The 14,737-nt window shown below is 52.0% G+C and overlaps 1 protein-coding gene across 2 annotated transcripts in view; it reads left to right on the forward strand.

Annotated features, from left to right (window-relative positions):
• SAMD4A (sterile alpha motif domain containing 4A) overlaps positions 1 to 14,737 on the forward strand; it is a 227,052-nt gene that overhangs the window by 205,376 nt on the left and 6,939 nt on the right. For both annotated transcript variants that reach the window (XM_027554161.1, XM_027554160.1), the window contains 3 exons: positions 2,096 to 2,297; positions 3,625 to 3,751; positions 11,758 to 11,841. In XM_027554161.1, the coding sequence (XP_027409962.1) occupies positions 2,096 to 2,297; positions 3,625 to 3,751; positions 11,758 to 11,841 (413 nt within the window). The remainder of the gene's footprint in view (positions 1 to 2,095; positions 2,298 to 3,624; positions 3,752 to 11,757; positions 11,842 to 14,737) is intronic.

Genomic DNA, 14,737 nt, shown 5'->3' on the forward strand with positions numbered 1-14,737 from the left:
AGCAGTGGCAACCCTCAAAAAGTCTGACTTTATAGTAATCAGCTTAGGACCCCACAGTGAGACCCACTGTTATTAGAAAGACACCCTAACCAAATTCTCACCTCCACCCAGTCTATCCCCAAAATGTTAGCTCTACCAGCTCCATGAGTCCTAACTTTAGGAGTCCACGTTTTCTCCTGTGACTAAGTGTCCCATTACAGAAGCCTCTGCCTACATTATATTGCTTAAGAATATAGTCTTGCCTTCCTGGAAGCACAAATTATTTTAGCATCACTTGCTGACTGCTCTGTTTTGCATATGAAATAACTTTTAAAAAATCCAACCAAGAAGGAAAATGAGCAAAAAAGCTATCTGCACTAAATAAGGAAAAGTCTTAGCAGAATACTAAATCATCTACCAGGTGGCCAAAATTCTGACTCCAAAAACCAAAGGACTGGTTTTCGTAGTTAAAAAAACAAACAAACAAACAAACAAAAACAAGAAAACAGCCACTTGATCTTTGTCCCCACCTGCCACCTGTCCATTCTCCAAAGGAGGTCTCTCCCATCGCATGAAATTATTTCTCCTCCTCCTGGCCCAAATTTCCTCTTTCAAACCAAACATTTTAAACCTTAGTAAAAGAAGGAAGGAAGCTGAGAAATCTGAGAAAGAACGAGATAAAGAGACTTAGAACCCATGAGTATCCTCCTCATCTCATGGGGATGAGCCTGGACTGGAATCTGGTCCGAAAAGCCTAGAAGTGGTAAAACACAGACCAAAAGTCAGTGCTTATCAGCTCACTATGGAATTCTCTTCCCCCTCACCCCTCACCAGGAAATTTAGGAATTCTGAGGAAGAAACCCTTTCTGCGATGAGCCATGCTGATGATTTAGTTGCTCCACCCCACCACACACATAACACTCTCTTTCTCAGGAAATAACAGATTTGCAGTGCCCGCCTCCCGCCTCATAGGGTTAAACTACGTCAGCCCTCTCTTCCTGGAGTCTCCTCACAGGCTTGGTAGGAACCTCCCCTGTGTGGCTGCGAAAGCAAGTCTGTTCCATCTTGTGGCCGTTGGAGGTAAAGCATTTCGACTGAGACATCAGTGAATGACTAAAGCTGACTCTTCTTGGAAAGAATGTGCTGGTTCCTGAAGCCCTGCTGGCGGCTGTGCACCCTCCCAGAACTTGAGGCCTGCCGGAGAGGACGAGTTCTTCGGCGCTGAGGTCACCGGACCAATGGGATCGCGGTGTCTGAGCGTGAGGCCACGGGCCCCCAGCGTCCTCCCTGCGTGGACCCTAGAGAAGCATGGAACCTCCGGGTCTTTCTACAGGGAGGGCCCGAGGAGCAGGGAGCAGTCAGTGTCCTAGGTCCAGGGAGCTGGCAACCATCATCCTCTTCGTTCTCATATCCCTCCTGTGAATCTGGGAGTCAGAGCCCCAGACTTGGGGTCTGCTCTGCCATTTGGAGATCATGAGGGCAGAGACTGAGCCATTCTCTTGTTCACCCTGCCTTTACTGCCAGGAGCTGTGCCATCCAGGCCTGGGACCTGCAGGATTGATGAGGACAGATGCCATCTCTTGTCCCAGGGAGCTTATGTCCTAGTGGGGCCCAGAGGCCACTCCTCCCGAGTCTGCTGCTCAGACCGACAGCAGACAAACCAACCGTGGTGTGCTGGAAGAGGCCTGGGTCCTGGTGCAGCCACTTTCTTGCCATGTGGCTTCTGGATGGGCACATGAGTTCTCAGAGCCTGTGACACAGTAGAAAGAAGGCTGAAGCCCACACTGGTTAACTTTCTGGGCTCATATTCCAGCACTGCCCCCTAATGGCTGTGTGACCTTTGAGACATTATTAAGCTCTGTATTTTACTTCTCCAACTGTAAAAGGAGTGCCTACTTCATAGGGTTGTCGTGAGGATTGAAGAATCAATGTGAAAGTCCCAGGGCACTTGATATTAGCTCTCAGTTCTTAGCTATGATTTTAATCATAAAGCCTTGATCCTCCCCGTAGGCCTCATAATGGTCAAAGTGTGAGCAGACCCCAAGGAGGCATCCCGGGGGCTGGGAAGGGCCGGGGGTTACTGATGACCTCTGTTTTTCTCTATTGACTCTCACAGCCGTGGCTTTGGGCAATCCAACTCCCTCCCGACAACCAGCTCAGTGGGTGGCGGCATGGGCAGGCGGAATCCACGCCAGTACCAGATCCCCTCCCGGAATGTCCCTTCCGCCCGCCTTGGCCTCTTGGGCACCAGCGGATTCGTCAGCTCTACCCAGCGCAATACCGCAGCCAACCCCACCATCATGAAGCAAGGAAGACAGGTCTGCCCCGCCCCCGGGAGGAGGGTGGGCCAGCCAAGCTCAGGGCCTGAGGCTCAGGACATCCTCCCAAATTACCCGAAGGCGAAGGGAGAAGCCCAAAGGGACTAGGTTGAAGACAGTTGCCCCTGTGCTTCAGAGGTTTGTTTGCAGTTTCTCTGGGAGATAAAGCAAGGCCATGGCGGCACCTGGCATCATGGGGATTTGTTCCAGGACCACTGTAAACCTGGGGGCTCTGCACATAGGGGCCATTAGGAAGAAATGCGAGACCTATTTCTTCTTTGCCTTGATCCTCAACCTGCCCTAGCAGATCCCAATGCCTTCCAGATTTGGCTTGCAGAGGAGCCTGAGCATCTAAGGAGCTTTCTTAGCATTTATATCTGAGGCAGATAACTCCTTTGACATGGTCCCAGCTGTGGTAGAAAACCCTACAGGGAAGGAAGGAGACTGAGAGAGGCTGTCAGTCAGTCAAGGCCACACTGCCCAGAGGTTCTCGCTGTGTGATTTAGAGCCAGCATCAGTCCCCTGGCTCGTCGTCTCAGGAGTCCCTCCCCGGCACTCGCACCCTCTGCCTCCCACATGTAGCCCCTGCGTTGTGGGGCTCTGTGGGTGGGGGCTGGGATTAGAGGGACGCCAAGTGAGTCTGAGGTTCTGGGTTTGTCATGAGAAACTAAAGGATGACAGCTTGGTTTTGAAAAACAGGAAACCGTTCCTGGCAAGACAGGCAGGATTCACTCCCCCGGGGAAGCAGCCCAGGGTAGGAGAAAACCCCAGTCTTGACCATTGTGGGAAGCCACCAGATGGATCCAGGAGGAAACCACCGCTAGGACACCCGCGTAATAACAAACACACAAGCTGAGTTGTGCCAGCTCATTGCCAGCTGAGAGGTTCTTTTTTCCTCCTTCTCCCTTTGTAGTAAATTGTAAGAACCTCGAAGAGAAAATCAAATGAGAGCCCTGAAATAGTTTGTGCTCTTCGTTGCAGACATTTATAGAACTCCCCCCATTTCCGAGAAAAGTGATAGGAAAAGCAGAGACAACAGAAGGGATAAAGAGAGTTTTAGAGCCAGCGAGGGAGATTGGTGTCCAGATTAAGCTGAGGTTTAGAGAAGAGCCTGGGGCTGAGGGGTAGTGTTGAATAAAATGAATGGAATCTAAAGCCCCTCTCTCTAAATAAGCAGACAGATCGCGCTGGCCTAGGAGCCCTTTCCCAGAAGTTAGCAGAGAGTTCTCCCAGGGTATCTGCCTCCTGGATTCTGGCTGATGGCCTGCTGTCATCCCTACCCCCAGGTGTCTGGACTAATGGGTTCTGCTTCTGTGTTTTTCCCTAGAACCTCTGGTTCGCCAACCCCGGGGGCAGCAATAGCATGCCAAGCCGCACCCACAGCTCTGTCCAAAGGACCCGCTCACTGCCTGTGCACACTTCACCACAGAATATGCTGATGTTCCAGCAGCCAGGTAGGGCCCAGCCCTCCATCCCTCGTTGTCCTGTCGGGGAGGCCAGGTCACCAAAATAGATGCCCCAGTGAACTCAAGCGGAAAGTGCTTAGCCTCGACTGCCACCTTGCATTCTTTTGAGCTTATAGAAGCCTTTCCTTTTTTAAACCATGCCTTGCCAGCATGAATAGCAGCCTATTGGCTGGGAGCCAGCACATGGAGCCCCAGAGTTGGTTGTGATCTGACACGGGGGTATTTTGGATCCTAGTCATATTTCTAGATTGATTAACCGAGAGACATCACTGGAGGGCTTCCAGGGGAAGTTGGGAGGGGTTCCATGTACAGTGTGTGTGTGTGTGTGTGTGTGTGTGTGTGTGTGTATGTGGTTGGTGTGTATGTACATAGGGGGATGAGTAGATAGACAGAGAAAGAGAAAACTCCATGGTGTTGATGCTGAGAGACCCACCCCTGGTTTGGGAGTGCTTTGCACACATGATTGCTGGTCCATTCATCTTCCCTTTACTTGGTTAAAGAGCAGCCTGGTGCGCCTCTTGTCAATTTCATCTTTGACCCTGCCTCCTCAAACGGAGTTGCCAGAATTACATTCAGGTGCCTGCACCTTTCCCTGTGCAGATAGTTGACTTCTTACACTTCATGAGTAATACAAAGCCCCACAAGCGATTATTGCATGATTTGTGCCTGGAAGAAGATCCTCGCCCTTTCTGGTAGATGCACTCTGTACAATGTCTTACAGGAGTTTGAGGGGAAATGTCACTGTGACCTGGGCATGGAAGCTTCTTGGAGGTGAACTTCAGGGAGCAGAGGGTGAAGAGATGGAGAGAGGAGGGTGGAGTTGCAAGTAGAAGGAGCGAAGAGAGCCAAACTGCAAGGTTACCAAGTCCTACAACGAGTTCCACAGTGGCTTGGTGGCGGGCTCAGGCTGAATGAAGTAGCAGTGTGTATCCCAAGGGAGCTGGAAAGGCTGCAGCTGATGGTGGGACCCTGAACCCAAGGCCAAGAAGCTTGGATCCCAGCTGCTCTCAGTGGGGAATTGATAAGAGCTTTTGAGCAGGGGGACAGGCCGGGATGAGCATAGAGGAATGAAGAGTGGGCAGGCTGGAGGGAAGGAGGTGAGGCCACCAAGGGGTGGGGAGGTGCCAGTGGCAGGAAGCCACCAAGGCACAAGATAATGTCAGGAAAGAGAAGGACGTCGGCATGCTCCAGATGCTGATTTAAAGTTGCTTCTTGACTTCTAGAACTCTACCTATTTGCACACCTTTGTTTTAAAGCTCCTTTTCTTCCTGTTGATACTTGATATTTTTCTTCCCAGGAAGAAAATACTTGATAGAATTTGGGGGCTGTGAAGGCCTGATCCCAGGTCATTTAGTCCCAGCCTCTGCTTTCATGTAGAATTATGTATAATTTACTCCCAGTAAAAGAGACTTTGGAGACAAAGTGAGACTCTGGAGACTCTGGTCCCACCATCAGCTGCAGCCTTTCCAGCTCCCTTGGGATACACACTGCTACTTCATTCAGCCTGAGCCCACCACCAAGCCACTGCGGAACTCGTTGTGGGACTTGGTATCCTTGCAGTTTGGCTCTCTTAGCTCCCTCTACTTGCAACTCCACTCTCCTCTTTCCATCTCTTCACCCTGTGCTTCCTGAAGTTCACCTCCAAGAAGCTTCCATGCCCACCCAGGTCACAAAATCTGAAGACATCTTGGGCACAAGATCTTTCACCTTGAATGAATAGCTCACCCTGACCTCACCCCCAGGACTGCAGCCCAGCTACCCTGGCATAACCAACGACTCTCCTCTAATCCTGACACATTTGTAGCCTTTTACATTCTTTCCTACCTTTTTTTCCCTCTTTGTGGCTCTCTTCCAAGTCCTCCATCATCCTGTTTGTCCCTCATCTTAATTGGGCAGACCAAGCCCACTGGGAAGAGATGGGCCGTCTCTGGGAGAAGAACCATTTGGGTCTGTTGATACGAATCTTTCATTTGCACTTTGCTTCCCCTCTCTGTTACACAGCAGTGCTGAACAGTTGGCTTATGCTCAGGTCAGCTATGACCCTAAGATCGTTTCCACCCTCTTCCCATGAAGCCTCTTGTTCCCTTAGTTAAAGAAGCAAACACTACCGAACGGCTTGTAAGAGAAAGTGACTATCCCCCGACCTCCCTTCCCAGCCCACAGTCCCACCTCCCAGAGGCAGCACTTAATAATTGATTTCAGTTTTCCTGGTAGTTCCCTGCACGTCTCTCAGTAATGGTGTTTACATGCTGCTGGACTCAGAGCTCTGGAACCCTTGGGTTATTGTTGTTGTTTTTATCAGCCTCTCCCCAAAGCATGACAAACCCACTTCCAGCAAGGCCCTGATGAACCACAGCATTTCTAGTAACCATGGCATGAGGACAGGGCTGCTGCATATTTCCTGATTGTAAATAAAAGTGGTGCAGCAATAAAGAACCTGCCTGCCAGTGCAAGAGACGCAGGAGACACGGCTTCAATCCCTGGGTCAGGAAGATCCCTTGAAGCAGGAAATGGCAACCCCGCTCCAGTATTCTTGCCTGGAAAATCCCATGGACAGAGGAGCCTGGTGAGCTACAGTTCATGGATTCAACTGAGCACAGCAACAGCAGCAGCAGCAGGAGCCACTCCTAAGTCCTGCCCAGCACCCTTGGCCCATGTGAGGTGGCTCTTCCTGAGACATGACAGCGAAGGGTGAGGCAGGGCACTGCCGTGAAAGGAAAGGAGGCTGCAGAAATTTCCCTCCTCCGTGGGCACAGAATGTTCCTCCTCAGCCTTTGCATCTAGGACCTGGCGGTCAGGGGCTGGGACTAGACCACAGGCATCATATCAGGAAGGCAGAAAGCTTCCGTCTGTACACAAGCAGTACTGCTAGTGAATGCATGATGGACCGGAGATGTGTGACCAGCCCAAAATTACTGAGAAAACTGTGCTGCCTTCCAACGTACTAATTGCATCCTGGCCATTGGATGTCTTCACAGCACTCATTTTGAACCATCTGGGCAAATCTTAAAGACTACAGTGCATTCCAAGGAAGTTTTGATTCTGTGAACTTAATCCCATCAAGATGATGGAATGTCTCCAAAGAATAAAAAAAGGCTGGGGTCTGGAACCAGCCTCAATATTGTATGACAACTCATGAGTCACCTTGCTTGAATCTTCAGGACGCTTCCTTCTTTCCTGGATCTACGGAATCTGTGGACCCCTTGGAGGCCAGGGTAGAGGTGATTCTTCACTTCACTCTGCTGTGGACAGACTTGAAATGTTTCCCAGGACAGGCCAGGAGAGCCATCAATAATCATGGCCCCTTGCTGGCCTCTGGGATGAGTAAGAAAGATGAAGCTGGTCCCCCTCAGAGTGAGGGCTGATACTATCACTAGAAGGGTGACGAGCTCACAACCAACATGGTGCCTGGCCAAGAGGGGTCATGTTCCTCCCAGAGGCAGGGTGTTTTCCCAACTGGAAAAATAGTTTGGAAACTGCTCACAGAAATGACATCATATCTTGGGAGCAGATCCTGCTGACCAGGGCTCTACCACTCTTGGGATCAGACAGTATCTCCGAGGAACTTGGGTGTGACACTAGGAGACCATGGAGGCTCTTCACCGCCTGGAGAGCCTGACAGGATGGGGCAGGGGGTCCAGAAGCTGAGGAGAAGCACCAGAAGGGTAGACTGAGCGGCCTCACCGAGCACCTCGTCCTTCTCCTGCTCAAAGCCACGTGCAGACGACCTTTGGCACTAGACTGCCCAGATGTGAGGCACTGCCTTACATGGTGGCATTGCACGACGTGAGGTTACCTGCTCTCCATCACAAGCCTCCTTGTGCAGCAGCTCACGACTGAAATCCTGCCATTAGAATACCCGGGAGCACAGTGCACAGAGCTGTCATCCTCCCTTTCCTTGTTAGTGTGAATGAGCTCCAGGTTCCTTCCAGAGAACTGCCTTTCGTGAGACCCAGGAAAGACAGAGATTCATCGCTATACTAGCTCCACAGAGGACAGAAGGCGCTGCCCCGCAGAGACAGAGGCCCGAACGGGGACCTGCCTGAAGCACCTGATCCACGCTGGCTCCTCCCCTTCCAGTGAGCCCGGCTCAGGGTGGGCAGATGATGGGCGGGGAGGCTGTCAGGTGCATCGCTGTCACCACCAAGACCCCAGCGGGGTCCGTGCCCCCCGCGTCTGACAGCCACATTCAGAAAGACCAATCAGGGTGAGATGAGGCAATAACATCTGGCACCATGTTCTCCTCGTCAGTTTTCATGAAAGCATGGGTCCTGGAGGATTTCCCCTGTGCTTAGTTCCACAGGTCTCTGAGTGAAGCCCCAGAGAAGCGCTGCATTCTCCACAGCAGACTCGGGATGCAGCTGGTACCCGTGTTTCTCCACCACCCGAGCAGGCGTGGGGTTCTCTTTTCCTTTCAGCACCTCTCTCCCCTTTTCTTCTTTGTTCCCACCTTGCCTTCATCTTCCTTACTCCTTTCATCACAGTCAGCCAGCTCCCACTTCTGTATTCTCTGTCCCTCCTCGACAGACTGACTTTCTTGACTTCTCGACTTCGAGCAGTGCCGCTCCTCACTTTACTAGACTCGCAGCCCTCCTGGTTACTCGGCAGAGTGGCTCCAGCTGTAGTTGGCAAAGTGAGATTCTCAAGGTTTCTCCAAGAGTGCCCCGACCTGTTTCTTAAAGTCCTGAAGACACTGGCCTCTTTACCTCAGCCTCAGGGACTCAGAGAGCGCAGCAGAAGGGCATGTCGGGTGCCACAGTCGTGAACCTCAGCTGCCACGGCTGCTTCTGTCAAAGAGGAGCCATGTGGAGATCCCTGGGGGACCTGCAGCAGCACCTTGCTCAGGTTGGGCGCTGCTTCCAGAGTCTTCTGACCCTGGGCCTGAGCAGCAGTCCATGTTTTTGTAGGACTTCTAAAAAGGCAAAGTTAAAAGTCCCCCTTCAGCCTCGACTCTGGGCATCCTAGAACTGGGGGTCCTCAAATACACACCCTAATGTGTACACAAATACACATCCTGGAATGGTCTGGTGGAGAGGGGAAGAATCTCTCATTCTCAGAGATGCCATCTGAGCTAAGGAAGCAGGCCTGCTAGGGCAGTAACACAGAGGGCTCCGAGTCTGTTTGTCCTCCTGAAGACTCAAAACTACATCTGTCTGATCCCTTGCTGCTGTGGGGGCCGGGATAAACATGATGAGCCCCTAGGGTGAGCAGGAACCAGGACAAGATTTGGCCTGTAGTTCATGTGGATCTGTGGGCAGGAGTTGCCCAGATACTTAGCCAGGGCTTTGAGAGTGCTGCCCACTAAGCCAATCATGGCTGAGGGCTTCCAGCCTGAGATAGAAGCTGCTTTTCATCCGGCTGGTCTCCCTCTGTCTCATATATGCGGGGAGGTGCCTCGGATCTGTTTTTATCAAGTACACAATTAAAAAGTCACACTTAGGAAACTCTGTTGTGCGAACATACAGGCTTCTCCCAAGACTTAGAATTTTTCAGAGCCACTTCAAGATTGGTGGGGGTCATGACTCTGCCCATGTCCCCGAAGGAAGATCTGGAGGATTAAATGCAAGCATGCCAACTTTCAACCTAAAAGAGCAGCCACGAAGGTTTGGAGATTCTGGAGCAGAGAGCCCCACATTTCTCAGCCCCTTGTTTTTGGAACACGCAATCCAAGGCTTGGAAAATGGCATTTTGCTGCGTGTTGGCAAGAAATCCTGCAGCTGAAACACTTCTCTCCAAATGTCGAGCATCTTTATTTATCCAAATCTCTCCACAGTGTTTGTTTAAAGGGGAGTGCTAGAGAGTAAACTTAATTTTACAATGAGCATATGGATGGCTATAATTGCTAAGGGTTTTTTTTTTTAATCTATTTGCTAACTGGCTATATATATAATTGTGTTTCTATTTTATAGATTTCACACCCTGAAGGCTGCTAATTTTTGCATGCATATGATTTTCACATGAATGGATGAAAATACTAAAATACTCTTCCCTGGATTGTCTAATTGCCCCAACCCTACTCTGAGAGCAGGGGTGGGTGGGGCCAGGGAGACCCGTTCTCCATGGCTCCCAGCTTCCCTGGAAGCCCAGCCATCCTCTGTTTGCTCATGAATTGGCAGAGCTGTCTTTCAAACCCATGGATGCTGGAACTCATGTCAGAAAGAACTCTATCTGCTCTCCAGTGATCCATTTTGCCAACCTTCTCGTTGAGAATTTTAAATAACAGAAACAACATCTGCCTCTGAATTAGCTGGTAATGGGGAACATAGATCGCAGAGGAGACCTAAATGTATAGCTCATCCAGGAAAACAAATACTTTGGTTTAGCCATTGGTTTCAACTTCCTCTCCCACCAAACCACCAACCTCATTTTTCATTCCTTCTCCTGCTCTGGCCCCAAGCGCCCCCTAGTGGAGATTCTTAGAACCCAGGAAGAGGCCTGCAGTCGGGGCCTCAGGATTCTTTCCCCACTTTACAGGCAGAAGAGCCTAGGCCCAAAGGAAGGGAACAACTTCTCAGGGTCACACGGGAAGGCAGCAGCATGCTGACACTTCCCAGGCACTCAGAACACATCCCACGGCGGGGGTTTTTCTGCCCTTCCCCATGGAATTTCACAATTTTGTCTGAGTTTCACAATAGCTGTCAGTTTCCTTCTATTTCTTGCTCCATCTTTTTCATCACTCAGTAGACATGTATAAGGTGTGCAGAAGGCCATGGCTGGGTATCGTGGTAGAGTCAGAGAAATCTGTGAGCATCATAATGACAATGGTGGAAGTGTCTGCAAGGTGCTTCCAAACTAGTCAAGGATGTTCAAGACCTCCGCAAGGTGGGGACGATGGGGGCAGTGCTGGTGATGAGCCCCAGCAGGACAGAGGAGGTACCTGGGCTGCCCCTCCCTCGGAGCAGGAGAGTCCAGAGCCTGGAGGGGTGAAGAGGGTCCAGATGATAGAGCTGGCTCTGTGGTTAGGATGCACAATGTTGTCCTGGGCAGCGGAAACGCTTGCTTCAAAGTGCTTGGAGACCAAGAGCATTGACAAGCACTGGCAGACGTGTGGTGTGCGGGAGAACACTGGCTCTGGAGTCAGACCCCTGTGGGTTCCTGTCCCAGCCAGTGTCAGGCGGCTAGCCTTGATATGTCACTTAGCCTCTGGGAGGCCCACTTGAGAACTGGACACCCAGCAGAGTGTTGGACTCAGAAGAGGTTCCCACCAAGCTATGGTTTTCCTTTCCTGTGCTTCATAATGAAGCAGAAATGCACCAGGCCCAGTTCTGGGCACAGGGAGCTGAGCCAGGTCCCGCTCCAGTGAAGCAAACACTCAGCTGGGAGGAGGCCACAAATACACACATAATATGTCAGGTGTCGGTGACGGTGACGAAGAAAAAATGGAGCAAAAGGATGGGGTGGAAAAATTCTGTTCACTGCAATGAACAGAAAGTCCTTTCCAAGGAGACAGTAGAGCCAGAGACGTGACAACAGGCAGAGAGTGAGCTATGGGATCTTCAGGGGACCAGCATTCTGGGCAAAGGAAATAGCAGTGCAAAGGCCCTGGGGTAGAAGAGGGTCTGGGAGGAGGGAGTGAAGGAAGGGGATGATGTATGAAGGCAGGGAGGTGACAAGGGCCAGGTCTGCAGGGCCTTGCAGGCTGTAGGAAGGGCTTGGCTTTTACCCCAGTGAGAAGCTGCTGGAGGGGTCTGAGCAGAGGCTGGCAGACTGTGACTGTGACAGCTATATTTAGCCACTGGTTTTCATCCAGCTGCAGTGGGCTCAGGGTGTCTAACAGACTGAGAGGTCAGTTGAACCCAAGTGCAGCACACTCTCCATGGCAATCTTGGCAGTCCCCCCAAGTCCATGCAGGGAGGCAGCCCTGGAAGTCCCCCCAAGTCCTTGCAGGGAGTCTCACCAAACCCTCACCCTGAAGGTGGAGCCAGCGGCACTGTGCATACTTTCTCCTTGTTGTCAGAGCCCCTGTCACCAATGTAACCCTTTGTCCCCTGCAGAATTCCAGCTTCCGGTGACTGAACCTGACATCAACAACAGGCTGGAGTCCTTGTGCCTCAGTATGACCGAGCACGCCCTGGGAGGTGAGCGCGTCCTCCTGGCATGGCATGGCACACCTGGGAGAACCACTGGGCATGAGGATACAGGGCGGGGGAGGCAGGGGACAGGGGGAGAGAGGCCATGGGGGGCTGTTGGACCCTTGTCAAGCCACACCATCCACAGCACACGACGCCACGCGCAGCGAGCCCCAGCACCCTGCTCCTGCTCCTCCTCTGGGGGTGACTCAGGGCCCTGGAGAGCACGCTGTTCCTCTTTCCCCAGAGGCCCCACCCCCCAGGGCACACTGGAGTCCCAGCCCCGTGGTTGTCCCAGCCAAATGCGGGCACTGGAGGAGTCAGGAACACAAGACGTGGCTTTTAGTGGAAACATCCCCCCACAGCATTGGATTCTTTCCTTCTCGGCACTAGATCCCCCAGTCTGGTCCAAGCATATCCCAACGTGCTCTAAAAATAGAATTTCTGAAACCAAAATCCCTGCCTGTTTTTATACCTCCCTGTTCCAAATGGCTTCCACGACGCCCAGGGCCCGGAGGCGTCCTTCTCGGTCTGACAGGGACAGTCTAGTTGGATGCGTCCATGCTGTGCGGGGCTGTAGCCCCAGAGGAGCTCCCAGAGGCGGCTGGGCCATCCCACCATGAGTTTGGCCTGCAGCCCTGCGTCATTACAGCAGCCCTGGAGGCCTTCAGTGCCCTCCTGGTACTAAACGGGTGCCTTTCTCTGGCTGGACTCGCTGCCAGCCCCGGGGCTGTTTGGCAGGCAGAGGAGAGATGTCCGCCCCTTCCTGCCAACCTCCGGGGAGGCTGTGAGTCACGGCAATCCAGAGAGGCCTCCTGTGACCCTTCCCGACAGCCCTCTCCAGGCTGGACTGCTCACCCACCCCCGAGATGGGCACACGAAGAGCCATGCCGTGTGCCAGCTGGCAGCGGTGCAGAGAAAGGCTGTCGTCGGCCACTGCTCCAGAGAGCTTTGTCCTCCTGACCAGGGGTGTTTAGACTTTTAGTCTCTGCAAACGCAGTCTTATCCTGAGACCAAATATGAGGCAGATAAATGCTCTGTGTGGAGCAGAGTACAGACTAGGACTGCACCCTCCTGATCTCACCTGTGCAAGACTCTCCGAAGCCCGGAGAGAGCCTCTGCTCAGAACCAGAAGGGAGCTAGCTGAAGGCCTCCCAGGGCTTCTGACCAGATGGATGGTGGGGTACACGGCTCCCTCTGTGACCCCTCCCTCCGGGGGTTCCAGGGAACCCCACTGGCAAGCACCACACTCTCCCTTGGCCATTCAGTTCAGATCCTAGAAGCTCTGCCGCCTCACTGGTTCACTCCTGGTACCTCTGGGGGAGGTGCCACCAGCTCCTGTTCTCCAGGTAACCAGGGAGACTGGTCAACATTCTGACAGCCCCTGAGGCGTGATGGGACACAACCCAGAGGTCCATCCGCAGATGAACATGGATGGACAAGATTCACCGTAGCCACACACAGGAGTGTCATTCAGCCTTGACGCATGAAGTGCTGTTCCATGGCTGAACCGGCACAGCGTTATGCTAATCAGTGAAAAAGCCAGATACAAAGGCCACACAGCGTATGATTCACTTTATGCAAAGTGTTCAGAGTAGGCAAACCTACAGAGACCGAAAGTAGATCAGTGGCTGCCAGGGTTTGGAGGGAGGTGGGAATGGAGAATGGCTGCTGACAGGTCCCAGATTTCTTTAGGAAAACTCTAATTCTGGAATTAGATGGTGGTGATGGTCGCACAGCTCTCCTCAAAACCACTGAACTGTATGCTTGCAAAGGGTGAAATGTGTGGTAAGAAAATTATATCTCAATTTTGTCCTAAAGGGAAGGCCTCCAGACCTGAGACTTCAGGCCAAACTCGGCCCCATCGCAGGCACCCAGGTGCCCTCTCACCTGACACCTGACTGGGGCCGGCGTAGGGGGGACTCTGCTCAGTCCTACGTTGCCTGTGGGAGTCAGCAAGAACTGGCCACTCCCCCAGGGCTTGATAGAGCTCAAATAATTGGCACCTCAGAAGCTCTCATCAATCTGCTAAGTACTAACATCGTCATCATTAGTAGCAAGAATGCCAAATACTCCTTCTTAAAAGGAGGTTTTCATTGAAAAGACTTAATTTTTTAGCCTGTTCTTTTATTTTTACAGGGAACCTCTGTGAACTGGTTTTTGTTTTGTTTTGTTTTTGCTAATGTTTAATCTCCTAAGCCTTTTTATTGCTGTGTTTTTTTCTCAATAATCCTTTCTGGGGGGAGCCTTATAAGCAGTTTCCTGAGCAGTGGGTGCAAATTAGCTTCAGGATGGCCTGGTTAGGTGCAGCGGCAGTGTGCCTTCCTCCTCTGACAGCACCTTCCTGCCGGCCGACCCCTGCCAGGCGCCAGGGGAGATGACCTTGCTGGGGACAGAATTTCTGCCAGTGAATGAAGTCATCTTACAGGAGGACAGATGACTAGGGAGAGGAAAGCAGAGTAGTAAAATATGCTCCTCTGCGTGCATCTCATGGAAAGAGCAGAGAGGTATCCAAGTTTCTGGGACACCACATCCCAGGATGGCTATTCTAAGGCTGTTGGGCCCATCCTTTCATGACGACATCTCTGCTCCCTGTCTCCTCCAATAACTGCTGCTCTCTCAGTGTGGGTCTAAGCTACTTTTCTCTGGCCTTCTCTACCCATCCCTTCTTTTCCCTGCCATGCTCCTCCGATAGAAGCTGTGAGGAAGCCTGGGATGGGAGGGGGTTGCCTTTGCCATCTTGATTTGTGAGTCTTTAAGGCTTTCACCTGGCTCTATATGGCTTTCTTCCGACTGGTAGCCCCCGGTATTCAGGAGGACTCAGTGCCAGACCTGGCCATTGTCCTCCTCCCGCAGAGGGGTCATATGGGCAGGAATGTCCACGGCCTCAAAAACGAGGCTCCGT

Source organism: Bos indicus x Bos taurus, chromosome 10, assembly GCF_003369695.1.
Source record: "Bos indicus x Bos taurus breed Angus x Brahman F1 hybrid chromosome 10, Bos_hybrid_MaternalHap_v2.0, whole genome shotgun sequence".
In the NCBI taxonomy this organism is placed as follows: domain Eukaryota; kingdom Metazoa; phylum Chordata; class Mammalia; order Artiodactyla; family Bovidae; genus Bos; species Bos indicus x Bos taurus.